Source organism: Gorilla gorilla, chromosome 9, assembly GCF_029281585.2.
Source record: "Gorilla gorilla gorilla isolate KB3781 chromosome 9, NHGRI_mGorGor1-v2.1_pri, whole genome shotgun sequence".
NCBI classification, from domain to species: Eukaryota; Metazoa; Chordata; class Mammalia; order Primates; family Hominidae; genus Gorilla; species Gorilla gorilla.
In genome coordinates, this window is record NC_073233.2 from 120,870,096 (window position 1) to 120,885,996 (window position 15,901).

General features: G+C 42.8%; 1 protein-coding gene and 1 long non-coding RNA gene across 21 annotated transcripts in view; one reads left to right on the top strand and one right to left on the bottom strand.

Annotated features, from left to right (window-relative positions):
* Window positions 1-1,014: 1,014 nt before the first annotated feature.
* Window positions 1,015-3,212, bottom strand: LOC109028872 (uncharacterized). The gene is made up of 2 exons (XR_002007854.4): window positions 3,122-3,212; window positions 1,015-2,597 (listed from the first exon to the last, which is right to left on the bottom strand). It is a non-coding gene; the product is annotated as an uncharacterized lncRNA (long non-coding RNA).
* Window positions 3,033-15,901, top strand: part of NCAM1 (neural cell adhesion molecule 1) — a 321,182-nt gene continuing 308,313 nt past the window's right edge. For 16 of the 20 annotated variants that reach the window (XM_063693523.1, XM_063693524.1, XM_019036784.4 and 13 more), the window contains exon 1: window positions 3,175-3,417. In XM_063693523.1, the coding sequence (XP_063549593.1) occupies window positions 3,366-3,417 (52 nt within the window). In that variant the 5' untranslated portion in view covers window positions 3,175-3,365. Of the gene's footprint in view, window positions 3,418-15,901 lie in introns of all 20 variants that reach the window. The other 4 variants (XM_019036797.4, XM_019036795.4, XM_063693527.1 and 1 more) reach the window with 4 other exon arrangements.

Genomic DNA, 15,901 nt, shown 5'->3' on the forward strand with positions numbered 1-15,901 from the left:
CCCCATGAGGGCAAAGGCTCTACTTTGTCCATGGCTACATCCCCAGTGTCCAGAGCAGTGCCAGGCACTTAGTTGAGAATCCATAAATATTTGTTGAACGAATGAAAGGAACTTGGATTTCTTCCTCTGCCTCATACTTCCATCTTCACAACATACCCAGGTCCACCTGTTCTTATCTTATCTTGGAATTGCAAATCTGGGCTCCTTTTTGCCTCCTTTCCCACTGTCGCTTTCTTAATTAGTCCCTGTCACCCTATCCAGAGCTATCATGGCCTCCTAGCTTGTCTCCTTGCCATGGCTGTCTTCTTGGACCATTCTCTGCTTCCTCTCTAAAGAACTTTCTCTCTAAAGCACAGTCTGGAGTCTCCTTCCTCTGCCTCAATCCCATGGATGTTCACTTTGTAGATGCTCATTAATGTGTGCCTGACAGCCTGGGCCTTTCTCTGGGGAGAGAGGTCCAGTGAGGGCCACAGTTTTGTCCCATTTTAAAATGAGGATCAGGAAGGGATTGAAACGCAACAGAGCTCACAGATGTAGGCACCGACTAGCGGAGATATACAGAATTGGAGACAAGTGACATATCCTGTTAAAAGAATTTGGGAGAGATACTGGGAGTGTGGACTGGAATGACTGGGGCAGCATTCTAGAATGAATCATTACAACAGAGATCAACAACCACACAGGGTAGGGAGGGGCTGGAGAGAGAGAGGGAAAAAAAAGAAATTCAGTCATGCTCAAGCGAGATTGGGTTTCCACACTTGTCTACATTGAAAAGCTAAAAATAGGGACATTTGGGGAGAAAAATAGTGAGGAGTCTTTTAATTCTACTGACAGGACTATAAGGAGGGAGGTTTGCAGGAAAGAATGTGTCTCTCACTCTTAGGGGCAAAATTGGAAAAATTTTTATTTTGGGGGCCCCAATCTTCACTCTCCCCACTCTACCCCCTGCCTGTTCTCTCTATCTTTCCTCACCATCAAAACCTCTTTTTTAAGGAAAGAGTCTGATAACATTCATTTACATAAATCTGTAATATTTAATGTGGTGATTTTAGATGTTAGAAGCAGAAGTCTGAAGTCAAAGACACTTAAATACAGCAACCATTAAAAAAAGATGTATATAATTCACTGCATCCAGCGCAGGGCTAAACCCAGTGGTTGCTCCGCAAATATTTGTTGAAAGATGTTCATAAAAGCCTTATTTATGTTATCAAACTCCACAAACAATATAAATATGCAAAAATGGGGAAACCGTTGCAAAATCATCCGTATGAAGAAATATTACATAGCTATAAAAATATCTAGAAAAGCTTTTTAATGATCCAGAGGAATAAATGCTTATACTGATGTTAGGCAAAATCAGCAGGATTCAAATTGCTACTATAATATGTCAATTATAAAAATCATATGCACATACAGAAGACAAAATCTATGAGTATCTCTGGAATCTGTGGGATTTGGGGTTATTTTTAGTTCTTTCTACTTTTCTGTATTTTTGAATTGTTTATACTTGGAATGAGAGAAATAGCCCAAAGTAAACGTTGTGGAAGATTTACTTGGGGGAAGAAATACTTTTCAGGGGTCCCCGCTAATTACACTGTACTGGTGTGGCCCACTTGGTCTATTATAGAGGAGGAAAGCGGGGAAGAGATGGGGCCTGTCCAGTAAGGAAGGATGTGGATGGTCTGCCAGTAGAGGATGGACTTTTAAAAACTGCTATAGCGGCTGGGTGCGGTAGCTCACGCCTGTAATCCTAGCACTTTGGGAGGCTGAGGTGGGCAGATCACGAGGTCAGGAGTTCGAGACTGGCCTGACCAACATGGTGAAACACCGTCTCTACTAAAAATACAAAAATTAGCTGGGCGTGGTGGCGCGCGCCTGTAATCCCAGCTACTCAGGAGGCTGAGGCAGGAGAATCGCTTGAACCGGGAGCAGAGGTTGCAGTGAGCAGAGATGGCGCCACTGCACTCCAGCCTGGGCGACAGAGCGAGGCTCCATCTCAAAAAAACAAAACAAAAACAAAACAAAACAAAACAAAAAACAAAAAATCTGCTACAGGAGTGGGGAGGCCGACCTTTGAAGAAAAAGGGAGTACCCGGTAACATTAGTGCTTTAATGCCTTTGAACTTACGCAGACTTCCTCTGTTAGAGGGTTTCAGTGTTCTAGGCTAATGGGTTAAACCTGACATCTAGAACACCTTCCTCACATTAGTTCCTTACATACCCAAGCCTTCAGGTGCTGAGACATGATTCTTTTCACCCCGCTCTCTCCACCCCCTACTTTTGAAAACACGGGTGGAATTTTAATTAAAGCCTATTGTGTTGGTACCTCAGTAATATTATACATTAATATCTTTAAGAATTAAGGTCACGTCCGCATGTAAGAAAATATTATTTAATGACGCTTCTATATCATTATACCTATATAAAAGCCTTGGCTATTTTAATAAAGAGACCACAGATTTCAGAATTTATAAACAGGAAAACATTTTCTTCGGGTTATTTCTGGAAATCTCTTCCAAACATCGGAGTTTTCTTCTAACTTAAGTCTCTTTCCACCTCCTTCCCAGGGGATCTGCTGAAGGGTGTTGTATGTCTCTCTGTGGGAGAGCAAACTTCACAGTTAGGATAAAACAAACAAACAAACAAACAATATCCAAACAACACCCAGCAACGGCAACCCCCATCCCTCTCCAAAGTTCTAATTTCCCGTACTTAAAATTAAGTCCTGGGCTATCCTTGTGTTGCAAGGATCTTAGAATCGAAATGGAGGGATTTGACAACTTTACCTAACCAAATCTAAAATTTTGCTTTTATTATTCACTAGTTATCAAAATATGCAAACTGCTGATTAAGGAAGGCTGGGTAGCAGGAGCGCCTGCGAAGGCGTAGGGTAGAAGTGTGAAAAGAAATCCCAGCTCTCCCAGGGAGACTGCGTGTGAAAGAGCCCGGCTCCCCCGAAAGCTCCAGGCCGGGTTTTGCAGGCTTCCGCATCTGCCTCCCCTGTCTCTCTTACCTCCTTGATGTTCGGCACTATTTGTGGCCGGCGTGGTGGAAGGACACAGTGAGGTTCTCACCCCCGCCCCCCGCTCCTCGCTCCCATCCCAGTTCCATCAAAACGAACCCGGGCCAGCGCAAGGATCTCCGAGTTGCGAGTGTGCTGAGGCTGGGACTGTCACTCATTCTCCGATCAGCGCGTGAACGCAGCTCGGCTGCCGCTGGCAGGAAACAATTCTGCAAAAATAATCATACTCAGCCTGGCAATTGTCTGCCCCTAGGTCTGTCGCTCTGCCGCCGTCCATACTCGCTGCAGGGGGGGGCACAGAATTTACCGCGGCAAGAACATCCCTCCCAGCCAGCAGATTACAATGCTGCAAACTAAGGATCTCATCTGGACTTTGTTTTTCCTGGGAACTGCAGGTACATTTTTTTTTTTAAATTCTCAATCTGGTTTGCTAATTACCCCTTCCTCCTACTCCTAGGAGGAACGCTATTATTTTGGGTGGTTTTACGTGGACTGCTAAGGCTGGTCATTTTCGTTTAGCTGTGAAAGGAGCGCGTCGCCCTTGCTGCCCAGCCGAACCCCGCTCCCTCCTGGGCTGCGCTGCACGGGGCTGCCTCCCCGCGCCGCCAGCGCCCGGCGCCCCTCCGGCGCGTCCGCCCTTCCCACTTTGTGCGCCCGCGGCAGTGGGAGCAGAGCCGGCCGGCTCCTGTGGACTCAGCGGCCGCGCTGGTGATGGGCAGCGCTCCTTCCCCAAAGGCGGGCGGCGGGGCGGGGGAGGTCGCGGCTCGGGTGGTGCCGCCGCACGGGCTCGGATTCCGAGGGGGAAGTGGCTTGTCAGCCCCGGCTCCGGGAAGAGTGAACAATAAGGCTAGGGCAGCCGCCCCAGATCGTTATATCCCTGGGTCTAATAAAGTCAGGATCGCCGCTTTGCCTCCCCCGCCCCAGAGGAATAACGGTTTGCAAAATGGGGCAAAATGGGCAGAATCGCAGGGCTGTGTGGCCGTTGTTGCACCCCAGTCGACATGACGTTAGTTTTTCATTTGCCAAATTGCTGGTTAGTTGCAAAGCCTACCCTCGGCCGCGAGCACTGAAGGATGGGAGGGTCGAGCGCCGCGTTTTGACAGGAGGAAGTGCGGAGGGGCGGAGGGCGAGGAGGGCGTGATCGGGGCTGCCTGGTGTGTGTGCGCGTGTGTGCGCGCGTGTGTCTTTACACGCGCCGCGTGCCCAGTGTTGCACGGGGCGGGAGAAGAATGGCAGGTAGCCGCCCGAAACACCTCGCCCTGTCTCCTTTCTTTGGGCGAGGTTCCCGATCCTGGCAAAGTGTGAACAATAGGGAGCTGGGAGGAAGACAGTAGTGATGCTGCCGCGGGTGGCGGGGGTTGCGCCGCCGCCCAGAGAACCTCGGCAGTGGGGAGGGAGGTGCATTTCATTTTGGCTATTTCCATTCCGGCCTCCCTGGAAAATTCTTCTGTGCGTGCCCACCCTCCCCTCCAGCTGTCATCCCCCCACCTCCACCCAAGGATTTGCGCTTTGGCTCTGATGGACGGGAGGGAAGGAAGAAAAGCAGGGGCCGCAGAGAGCTGGGTGGGTTGGGCGGACATTCTGGGCGGGGGGCGTGTGCTGGGAAGCGATCGAGGAAAGCCGGGCGGAGGGGCTGTGTGTCGCAGTCGCAGCTGCCAGGTGCCGTTGTACCTGCCCTGGACGGCCGAGCCCCGGTTGGGGAGCGCACGGGGCGGGCCAGGGAGCACCCAGTGCGCCCCCTCCGCGGGCGGCACAAGAGCAGCGCTCGGCCGCCGCCTCCAGCCAACTCGGGTCCCTCCCATGGCGACCAATCAGCGCGAAGCTGGCTGGGCGGGAAGCCGCGAGAGGCTTTTATTGCGGCGCCGGTGGCGGCCAGGAGCTGCCAGGACAGTCTCCCGGTGCTCCAGCCTAACGGTCTCGCTCACTCACCGCCAAGAGAAACCCCGCCCTGCGGCCGGTCCCCCGCCTGCCCGGCAGTTTCCGAGGAAATAAAATGGAGACTAGGTGGTCACCGGGAGTGCTCCTGGTCCGGCCGCCCGTGCTCACCCACTCTCGCCTCTTTCACGCCGACTTGGAGCATCCCACCGCCCCCGCCAGCGCTCACTCTCGCGCCGCGGAATCCGGGCCTGAGCGCGTCGCCGGGGAGGGCACCCTGGCAGGCACACCGACGCGCGTGCGCTGACCGGTCGGCCGCGGGCCGGGGGCGCTACTGGCGGCGGGGCGGGGCCGTGGCAGGGCCCGGAGAGGAGGGGTGGGGACCAAGCCTAGTCCGCCTGGAGCTGGGTCTCCGCTGCCACCTGGGCGGGGGCCACCCCGCTTATGCCCCTTTCCGCGGTGCCCGTGGGTGCCGCGACGCGACCTGTCCACATGGGGCGGGGGAAGGGGGGTGTTTTTGAGACCTCCTCGCCCCCAGGTGGGAGCGTGACAATGGAGCCCGGATATTTGGTGGGCCTTTTGGGGGATCGCCTGGCGGGCCTTTCCATCATCGTGATGGGTACAGTCATCAGTATTTGGATCCCGTGGAAGATGCAGGCCCAGGAATTCCCACTGAGATGTTCCTGGATGCCCAGGCAGGGGAGGCATTCTAACCAGTGTTCCCTGGAATGAAAGCGACCTCTTTCCTGGCCCGGTACCTTGAGGATGGGAAGAAGGCAGAACGTGAAACACATACAAGGTTGCTTAACAAAAGAAAGAAGTTGAATGGTTTTCCAAAGAGAAATAATTTCCCATTAAAATGTCTTTTGTACCATAGTTTTTTTAAAAAAAATCAAAGAATTCAAGTCAAAGGGTCAGAATGAAAATGAAAACATAACAACAAGTATATATACATATGTATATATATCTGAGTTGTTTTTTTTTTTTTTTTTTTGGATTCAAATGTAGCATGTCCAGGGCAGTGGTAACTGAGTTTGTGTGCTCGGCTGGGTGCATATGAAAATTTACATAAAAGGCAAGCTAACCTTAATATATCAAGTGAGTCCGATGGGCTACCCCTCTCCTCTTTCGGTGTCCTCTGCTCTTTAGAAATACAATGAAAGGTTGTGCAATTGCATAGTAAATTTGAGTTTATTCTAGTATAAATTTTGGATGTTTTGAAGAATTGTTTGCTTGAACGATCTGGAATGGTTAAGTCACATGTTTACTTGATAATTTTGCAGTCTTCTGCCAGTTAAACTTGCAAGAGTCAAGGAATGGATAGGACTGGGTTTCTAACAGGATACCATCGGTTAAGAACAAAGAGCTACTTTACAAAAGCTAACATTGAAATCAAGTAGTATATATAATATCTCTCACTAAGCAAATTAAGGTGCGCTTCCACAAAGTTTACTGTGAGCACAGTTATAGTGAGCCATATATTTTTGTTGATTTTCATTTTAAGATTGAGAATGTGTGTTTTTAAACAGAATTTCACTGAATGTGATAAAGGCTGTATAAGAATGTGGAAAACCTTTCACAACTCTAACCAAACCCTAGAAAGATTATTTTCTTTCAATAAATACTAGCATATTTAGAAATATTAATAACTGATAATTTGTTTTAAATCCAACAGAGTTATTAAAAACAGGGAATATAATCCAGACATTGTAGACGTGTGGGCTATGATTTATGTAAGTTTTTGAGTTACTATTCCCTCTATAAAGGTCTTAAAGATCTGCTAACCTAGCTAAGCTTTCATTAGTCTTTAATTGTTTTCTTAAGTTAATGCTTTATGAACGCCCTCTTTCTTTCCCTAAATTGTTGAACCTGATAACTTCCTTCCAGATACCTTTATCTAGGATTTTTTTTTTAAAATGGAATACCAGAAAATAGCAGGACATATTCTTGTTTAGTAAAGGAGGTTCCTCTAAGTCTTACAATGATAATTGATTAAACTAAGAATATGTTGATTTAACTGGTGACTGGTTTCTTGAGTTTGATAGTTCAAAAATTAAGATAGTAATTGCAAAGAAAAAAAAAACCCACATCAAAACTGAAAAAAAAAATGGTGTGGGTGTGCTATTTGTAAGGGATGTGGGTGTTTACTGAAGGCAGCAATAAGAGGAGAAATTAGTCTGTAGCACCCCCAAATTCCAAGTTTTGAACAGTGCTTCTGTTTGGAATCCATTTATCATTAATTGAGTTCCTCAGATAGGTAATATGTAATTTAATGGAAGTAACATATATCTGTATTTTTCTGTCACAAGGAACAATGTCTTAATTGCCTTTCAAAGTAAACAGCACCATTTTGTCACTCAAAAGCTAATCTTTAGACATGTTTTTGTTCACTACAGAACCCAGTTTCTCAAATTACAGAGAGCATTTTGTAAAATTTACACTGCTTAAATAATGGACTCTGGAATTTCTGATGCAACCACTTAATTTTTCAAGGTGATGGAGCCTCTGTTAAGTATGAGTTTGATAAATTTCTCATAATTTTGTCTTTAGTATTAAAGAACTGTGGCTGCTCTCCAGACTGAAAGTGGCTTCAATACTACTGGCAGACTTCCAAAGACATTTTACAGACAGTCCTTTCTGACTTAGTGTAAAATAAGTGATTGAGTACCTGTTGCTAAAGAACGGGTTGCACTTTTAGGATCTTGAGCTTGTGATGGAGAGCAGAACCAATTGGCAGGCCAGGGAGAGAAGGGATCGCACCTGCCCCCGTCAGTCTGCGGGAAGAATCGTAGACTAGGAGGAGACAAAGACATCTTATAAAGGCTCTCCTGCACCAGTTCAGCATTGCTTTTTTGAGCACACACATGTTTTGTGGTGTCAAGATAAATATTTTAATGTAAATTCCATAATTGATCATTTTTCAGTTTAGCAGTTATAACATATAGACTAAGGAATGTCTGGAACTTTAAAAGAAATGGCAGCACATTACAGGGAGCATTTTACTGATCTTAAAACTGGGTTACAAATTACACAAAATTGAAAACATTAATCACGTGGCTGTATAAAATGAGGTCATTTGAGCTTTTAATAAAAGTCACTAAGGTGAAAATTCCTTTGGTTAAAAAGAAAGAATTCTAAGTAAAATTCGAAGAAGAAAATTTTTTACTTTTCATAATATACTCAGTGACTCTGAGCAATGCTGTAAGAGATGATCTTTTAGGAAGGAGGAAATGTCCAAGGACCTCTGAATCCTAATGATTAGGTTTCTATGAGCTCCAGAGTTTTCACTATTCGAAAACATTGTAGTGAAACTATTTGTAACAATACGGGTAGATATGCTTACTACTTACTGTAGGGTAATAGAATACAGAAGTCAATCTGAAGGTCATAGTCCTGTTACCTCTAGCCTCTTTTGTTATTAACTCTTGGGGCCAAACCTTAAAACCATTTGCTGATGTAAAGGGATGTAAATTATTTGGCGTTGGCAGTGGTGCCATTATGCCCTTTCATTTCATGTTGTTGAAATACTGTCTCTCAGCTGCAGATGCTCATTAGGGACATTGCTTTTTGATGTTGGCCTGGGTGCCAAATGGCGGCCTTTCAGGCAGTTTCAATACATTACATTTAAAGCGTGCTCAGGCCATGTCTACATGCAGCCGCTGAGTTAACGGATTTTCAGTTGGGTAGACACACTTTTCCTTTCCTGCAGTATTAATTTAGCTTGTAAGCAATTGGAGACTCCAAGAGGACTGCACTAAAAGGATAAGCCATTTGGTGTATCTTGTGTATGTGTGCTTTTGAAAAACAGATTGTAATAAACCCATTATGCATTCTATTTTCTTCCAAATATACGTAACACTTTCTTGAATTCAAAGATTGCATGGCTGATATGATTTAAAAGGCTCCTATGTAACCTATATTCCACTTCGTACTCTGAGGACTTTTTGATTTGTAGCTGCAAACATGGGTAACAGCTGATCTTCCGTTTTCTATTTGGCGTCATTCCTGAGATAAGGTGTAAAATGCCTTTTGTTGTACATTAATCGCCTCCTTTGGTATCTGATTACCTCATCATTTAAGAATATTCATAGTAATGTCACACTGTTTGAGATTGTGTTACATTAGGTATTCTCTTAAATAGTTGATCAAATATGTTTATTGAGTGCCAGCTTTTTATCATCTGCTCCGTGGGGAATTAAAAGGAGTGAGATGACATAATTTCTGCTGTCAGGAAACCTTGGGAGTAGTAGAGACTAGAGATTAAGAGAGGTAGATAACCCTGGGTTGAAACCCCAGACATATCCCTTACTAGCTGTCTGATCTCGGACAAATGATTTAACTCCTCCAAGTTTCAGTTTCCTCTTCCGTGAGATCGGAAAATTAGTAATGCCTACTTGTTAGAGTTATAAATATTTTAGAGATCTTAGGACTTCAGTGCATGTAGGCAGTGTTCATTAGTGAGCAAGAAGGATATATATGGATCTGGAAAAAATAATTATTTAGACATAGTGCCCTCTTTTTAGAAGGATTTTAAAAGGTATTATGATACACATGACTCCTTCAGAGATTAGAACTAGGCTTAAAAAATTGGTCACTAAATATGCCTGCAATTCCATGTTGGTTGTGAATACTTAAGAGAAAAAAATGGCCTGATTATAAGGTTGAAAACTGTCAGCACAAGGGTGGATCTAGGTTTTGTTGGGCCTGAAGGGTATATAATTTTGAGGGCCTTCTTTAAGGAAAATACAAAACTCTTCTTGCTTTTGCGAAGGTTAGTTGAATACATGACCATGAGAGCACATTGCCAAGTCCCAGTCCCCCAGAGCCTTGGAAGGAGTCCATGCAATTGAGGAACCCTGAAAACTTCTGGCCCTTCTTTAGCAACTATCCTTTGGTCCACTTGGACCCACTTGCTTGGGAATATAAACTAATCGTTCCAGTTTATTAAACGTGGACCTCATAGAGGTTGTTTGTGTAGTGCTTTGAAGATTAGAATCATATATTGAAGTCAAAGCCATTTTTAGAAAGAAATATTTCACTTTTATTTGACAGAAGATCTTAAATGAGATCTGAGCTGATTTGATATTTGTCACTGCCGATATTCTTGTAATTACTAACTAGAAGAAAATAAAGCAATTGCTATTATTATTCAAATGAGTGAGATGTAAGTGCCGGATTGGCAGGGCAAGAAGTAGTTTTGCCAGCTAAAGGCATATGATATTGGAGAGGAGACTGAAGATTTTGTTTTAGCTATCTAAAAGGAGATAAACTGGATATATAATACCAATAATTATATCTTAATCATCACGTTATGGTTTACAAAACACTTTGATATGTGCTTAATCTTCACACTAATTATTTAGTAAATATTGACTGAGTACGTGCTCTGTGCTGGGTGCTGGGAATACAGCGGTGAACTGAACGTACATCGTCCCTGTTTTCATGGAGTTTCCAGTCTAGTAGTACAGAGAATTATAGACATTAAAAAGTAACACATACATTTATAATTACATATTCAGATTCAAGTCTAAGAAAAACCCAGGATGAGAGATTATCAAGGGGGATTGGGTGGTTGGGGAGGTGAAGATGTAACATTTAAACAACTGTGAAATAGGAAGAACAGATGGTATTCTCATTTTAGGGCATGATTGACTGACTACTTAATTCAACAAACATTGAATTACAACAAACATTCCTGAATTCCTTAACTCAACAAACCTTTGTGAAGTCTGGAGAAGGTCAGATAGCTTCAGGAATCATGTGGAGTTTCACGTTATGAAGTCCAGGAAAATAATACATCTGCCTTTAGAGCTTACCACCTGGAAGGAGGGGAGAGAGACATACTATACTTATAAATAGAGGCATGAAGTAAATGCTGTTGGGCCACAAGAAAGGAAGCAATTAATTCTGCCTGGGACTCCCTCAAGCTGGGCTTGGGGAAGAATTGCTTTTATTAGATGGAGCAGGAAGAAGGGGTGATCTGGGCAGAGCAGACACCCTGAGCAGTGGTTGAGATCTGAATCTGGTTGTACATGGGGAACAGTGTGAGAGTAGTGGGGAGGAGTAGCTAGAGATAAGGGGAAAAAAAAATTCTGCAAGTCCAGATTGTAAGTCTTTAAATGGAAACTGAGACTGAGAAAGGTTAAGCGACTTATGCAGGTGGAGCTGGGACTGCAACTTACGTTCGTTGTCTGAATTTTATCCTTTTCTAAGGCAAGGATAATTTGAATATATATAGCATCTGAATACATGCCAAGCAAACAGGAATTCCTGTGGCTTCTGGACTGAGTCTGACCAAAGTGTGGGAGGAGTGATGGGGAGGAAGGACACTATTCAGAGCTGTGGTCTGAAGGAACTGTCCTGCCATTCTGCAAGTTGCTGTCGTTCTGAGCCTGTTTCCCCATCTGTAAAATGGGGTTAATGACACTTCCCTTGTGGGTCTTGGTGAGCTGAAATAAAACCACATATGTAAAGCAGATATGAAGTATGTACTCATTATGTGCTTTAAAAAAGTTCCCCGTGGTCAGATATTTTATTCGAAATGTTTGTTTAAAAAGGTGTACAGTACTCTGAATATGATGTGCAAAGTTCTGTGCTAGAGGCTTAGAGGAAAAACAAAATAAATTTAAGGTTACTATACTGACCCTTTCAGGTGGTTGGAGAGGAAGCACTTTTGCTTAGTTCAAGCTGCGAAGAAATCATGAAAGATATTATATCAGTAAGTGCCCGAATGAAGCAGGCAGGTAATAACTGGGAAAACTGAGAGGCAAAAATCATGTCTATTAGTTTAAATGTCTGGGGGAAAAAAAAGGTATAGAAAATCTAGAACTTGACCTGGACCTCCACAGATATGAAGATAAACAGGGAGAGAGGGCCTGTTTTCCTATAGGATGAGGTGGATCTGGCCAAAGAATTGCTATTGAAGAGCAGTTAAAGGCTGGAACTTGGAGCAAGCCATATTTAAATCTTAAATGTCAGACAAAGGAGAGGAGTCCTGCTGGAGATGATAGAGAAATTAAAAATATATATATATGTTTAAGAGGATAGTTAACAATAGCAACTGAGCGTGTGCTGCCTCAGGCTCTATGTTTGGGACTAGCTGGGAATTAGCAGAGAGTTAAGTAGGAACAAATTCATATAGTTCATTGCAGCACTAAAAGGGAATTCTGGTTTTATATAGCATCCACTGTGGTTGTCGGACAAAATGAAGGGCTAACGAAGGGATTTTTATCGCTGTATGAAACATCAACTAGATGATACTAGGAGAAGGGTGGCTAGTGAAGTCCAATGAAAGTATCTTGCTTAATCAGTAGGAACACCTGTATGCGGGGAAAGGACACCATTGGGCTTAGATTCAAAAGATCTGGGTTCAAGAAGTTGCTCTGCTACTAACTAGCCAAGTGAATTTATATCAGTTATGTAACCTCTTTGAACTGTAACTTCCGCAATTGAATATAAGGACAAAATAAGATAATATATGGGAAATGCATTGTAAATGAAATATTTCACAGCTATACATTTTATTAGTAGACATGTTGCTGAAAAATAAAAATCAAATTTTACGTACTGCCAGAGGTGCTTGTTTGATTAAAGAAACCCAACTATGATATATTTTCTAAAGCAGGAAATTTTGGAAAGATACACTTGTAATGATTTTGGATAAGGATAAAGGGGGCATAGCTGAGATGTTAGAAGTAACAAAGCAACCAAGGGTACATGATAGATCCCAAATGGTAGATGACTGAGAGGGAGAAAGATCTTTGAAGTTACAAACTTGAGGAAATTAAATAATCATGGTACTGTAAATATGATGGAGAAATTAAGAGACAGGTTAGGTTTTAGAAAAAGTTTGGGCCTCCTAATACCTTAACTTGTAGGTCAGTATTTTTCAAACTATGGATGATGAAATCTGTTTAACGGGCTTCCATATACATTAAAAAAGAAAGAAGTAAGAGAGGAAGGAAAAAGGGGAGGAAGGAGGGAGAGAAGGAGGGAAGAAGTGGAAAAAGAGAGGGTGTTTTTTATAAGGGTAAGTACTGCTTTGAGTACTTCAATTTCTCTCTCTCTCTCTCTCTCTCTGTCTCTGTCTCTCTCTCTCTCTCTCTCTCTCTGTGTGTAATATGTAACTTGGTTGTAATGGAAAATACATTCTTTTGGCTCAGGTCAAAAGAGTTTGGAAGCTACTGTCATCGAAGGAAGAATGTGGGATCAAAGAGAGGGTGAAGCAGTCCGTAGTGGAGTGAGAGTACGTCAGAAGGTATAGAATAGAAACTGAATGGGTTGTGAGGGAGGGGAGGAAGAAATGACAGCAAAGTTACGTATTGAGCTTCTAAGCAGTCAGTTAACGACAGGGTGTGAAAAAAAACAAAACAAATCAAACTCTAAATGTTATACCTTTTTTTGAAATGGTATCTCACTGTGTTGCCCAGACTGGCCTCAAACTCCTGGGCTCCTGCCTCAGCCTCCTGAGTAGCTGGGACTGAAGGTGCACATCACTGTGCCCTAAATATGGTACCTTGACCTTACAGAGCTTACTGTCTGTTTGGGAATGAAAAGATAACTGGGAATACCAGGTAGCATCTACAGCCAAAATATGAGGCACTTAATGTTTCAGAGTCAGGATAAATATTGCCTGGGAACCAGAGGGTGGTTACAGCTGTACATTCTATTAGTAGACATGTAGCTGAAAATTATATAAAAATCAAATTTTGTGTACTGCCAGAGGTCCTTGTTAGATTAAAGAAACCCAACTGTGATATATTTTCTAAAGCAGATAATTTTGGAAAGACACACTTGTAATGACTTTGGATAAGGATAAAAGGGGCATAGCTGAGATGTTAGAAATAACAAAGCAACCAGCAAGGGTGGATGATGGATCCCAAATGGTAGATGACGGAGAGAGAGAAAGCTCTTTAAAGTTATAAGCTTGAGGGAATGAAATAAATATGCAGACACTGGAGAATTCACACAACTTTAGGTGAGAGTTGAAGGAGACTTTGAAGGAAGAATTTATCTCCGCTGAGAGGAAGGGTGGATGAGGTAAGTATGTGTGTTCCATGTTTGGGAGGTGAATGGAGGAAGCCCAGTTAAAGAGACCAGGAAGACTCAAAGATGGTAGTAATCTGTATTTTTATATGTTCAGTGGAGAGAAAAACACCATGAGTTATGGTCAGTACTTTGCGGGGTTTTTATCACGTCCACAAGTATTTATGTGGCAGTGTTTATGTAGCACACAGAATGATATCTTGCCTATAATTCGGAAGGTAATAGTGAACAAATGAAGAGAACCAGAGCTTAGTGGCACAAAAGCCTAGGTTAGAAAAGTATAATAAAGTGAAGTGAAAGAAAGTTGGAAACAAATAGTATATATACGTATAATCCCAATCTTGTTAAAAAACGTCTTTCACTCACCCTGTAATCAAGACTGGAAGACGGTAAGTCACTATTTATGTTGTCTGAGTTTTTGATAATGAGCACATATTGCTTTGCAAAACAAATAGTGCAGTAAAAACAAGGGCAGCAGTACTAAGGGTGGTTAAAAGTATAAAGTAGGTGAGAATTAAGTAGAAACTTGGGATTTGTGTCAGAGGAGAGTAGTGATGTCAGAGGGATTTCAGTTGAATGGTGAAATTCAAGTTGTTTATTTAGAGTCAAAGACTGAGGAAGAGCTGATGTCCAGGACACTTGGCAAAGAAGGAAGGAAAGGAGGGCTGCTAGTTTGGGTGACGGCTTCATCATGAAGCTTCCTGGGCGCATTGAACTATGCATCACCATGGAAAAGAGCCAGAGGGAGGGGAGAGGTGATGAGCAACCTTTGCAAAGGACAACAGGACAATTTTATGCCAGACGAAATGAATAAAGTTAAGGGTTTTCCCCAGTGACTTCATTTATCATATGAGTTGATTATTTTTAGATTCAGTTTTGTCTTCTTACCTCATTGCCTGTGGTATTCATACATTTATTTCTAGACCTTTAAAAAATGTTTCTATAGCAAAATCTTTTGAAGCTTGTTCTGCATGTCACAAATTGGGTGTGCTGTTTTTATCAGATCAGCACAGGAGTGATTGATTACTTTTCTAATGTTCTTTTAGTCATTTTCAATTTGAGTGTCCATTCTGTTCACATGAGAGGCTGCCAGTCACCAGTTAAGCTGCAATTGCTATCTGAGAATTGGACTTACAGTACTCCATAAAGGTGTACTTTAAGCAGCCTTAAAGGCCTGTTATCAAGGGCATAAGAAGATGGAAATCCAATGAAAGCTCTTTGGTTTGGGTACATAATTATAAATTATCTTTCTTTCTTTCTTTCTGAATTTAGTATCTCCTTTTGGTGTTGGAGGCAGTGCATACTGCACAGGGTGCCCCATGGACCTTTGATATCAAACCCACATTTCGATCTGTGACTCTCCTGCTTTTCATGACCTTGAGCCAGTTATTTAATCTCCAACGGTCAGTTTATTTATCTGTGAATCAGGGATAATACCTAACTAATAGGGTTATTGTGAGGATGAAATGAGGTAGTTTATACAACTGTCTGGCACATAGTGAGCTCAGTAATTTTTTCCCATATCCTTTCTTTCTGCTAAAGTTCACAGTGAAGGGATATACAATTCTCGTTGGATTTAAGTATTGATTCTAATGAGAATCACATTTTCCATTTATTTTTCATGTTCTGAGAGTTCAGGATCACTGTGAATTGCAACTGAGTTGGAAATGCCATGCTTCATTGTGGAGCTGTTTTACCTCCTATGAAAGCAAAGCCTAGTAGATCTTGATTTTGACAAAAGTGATAGTTAAAAAATTAAAAGTGGTTTATCTAGATTCTCCTTTCCATTTGCATAGGGTTAATATCAAACCTGTCAATTCACTGTAATGGTTGAGCCATAAAATTTAGTATATTTAAATAATGGTTGCTGCTAAAGATCATATTGGTGACACTTCATTAATCTGGAAGTCACTTAATCTGGAAGTCACTTACCTGGCAACCCTGATTCTTTGAAACATG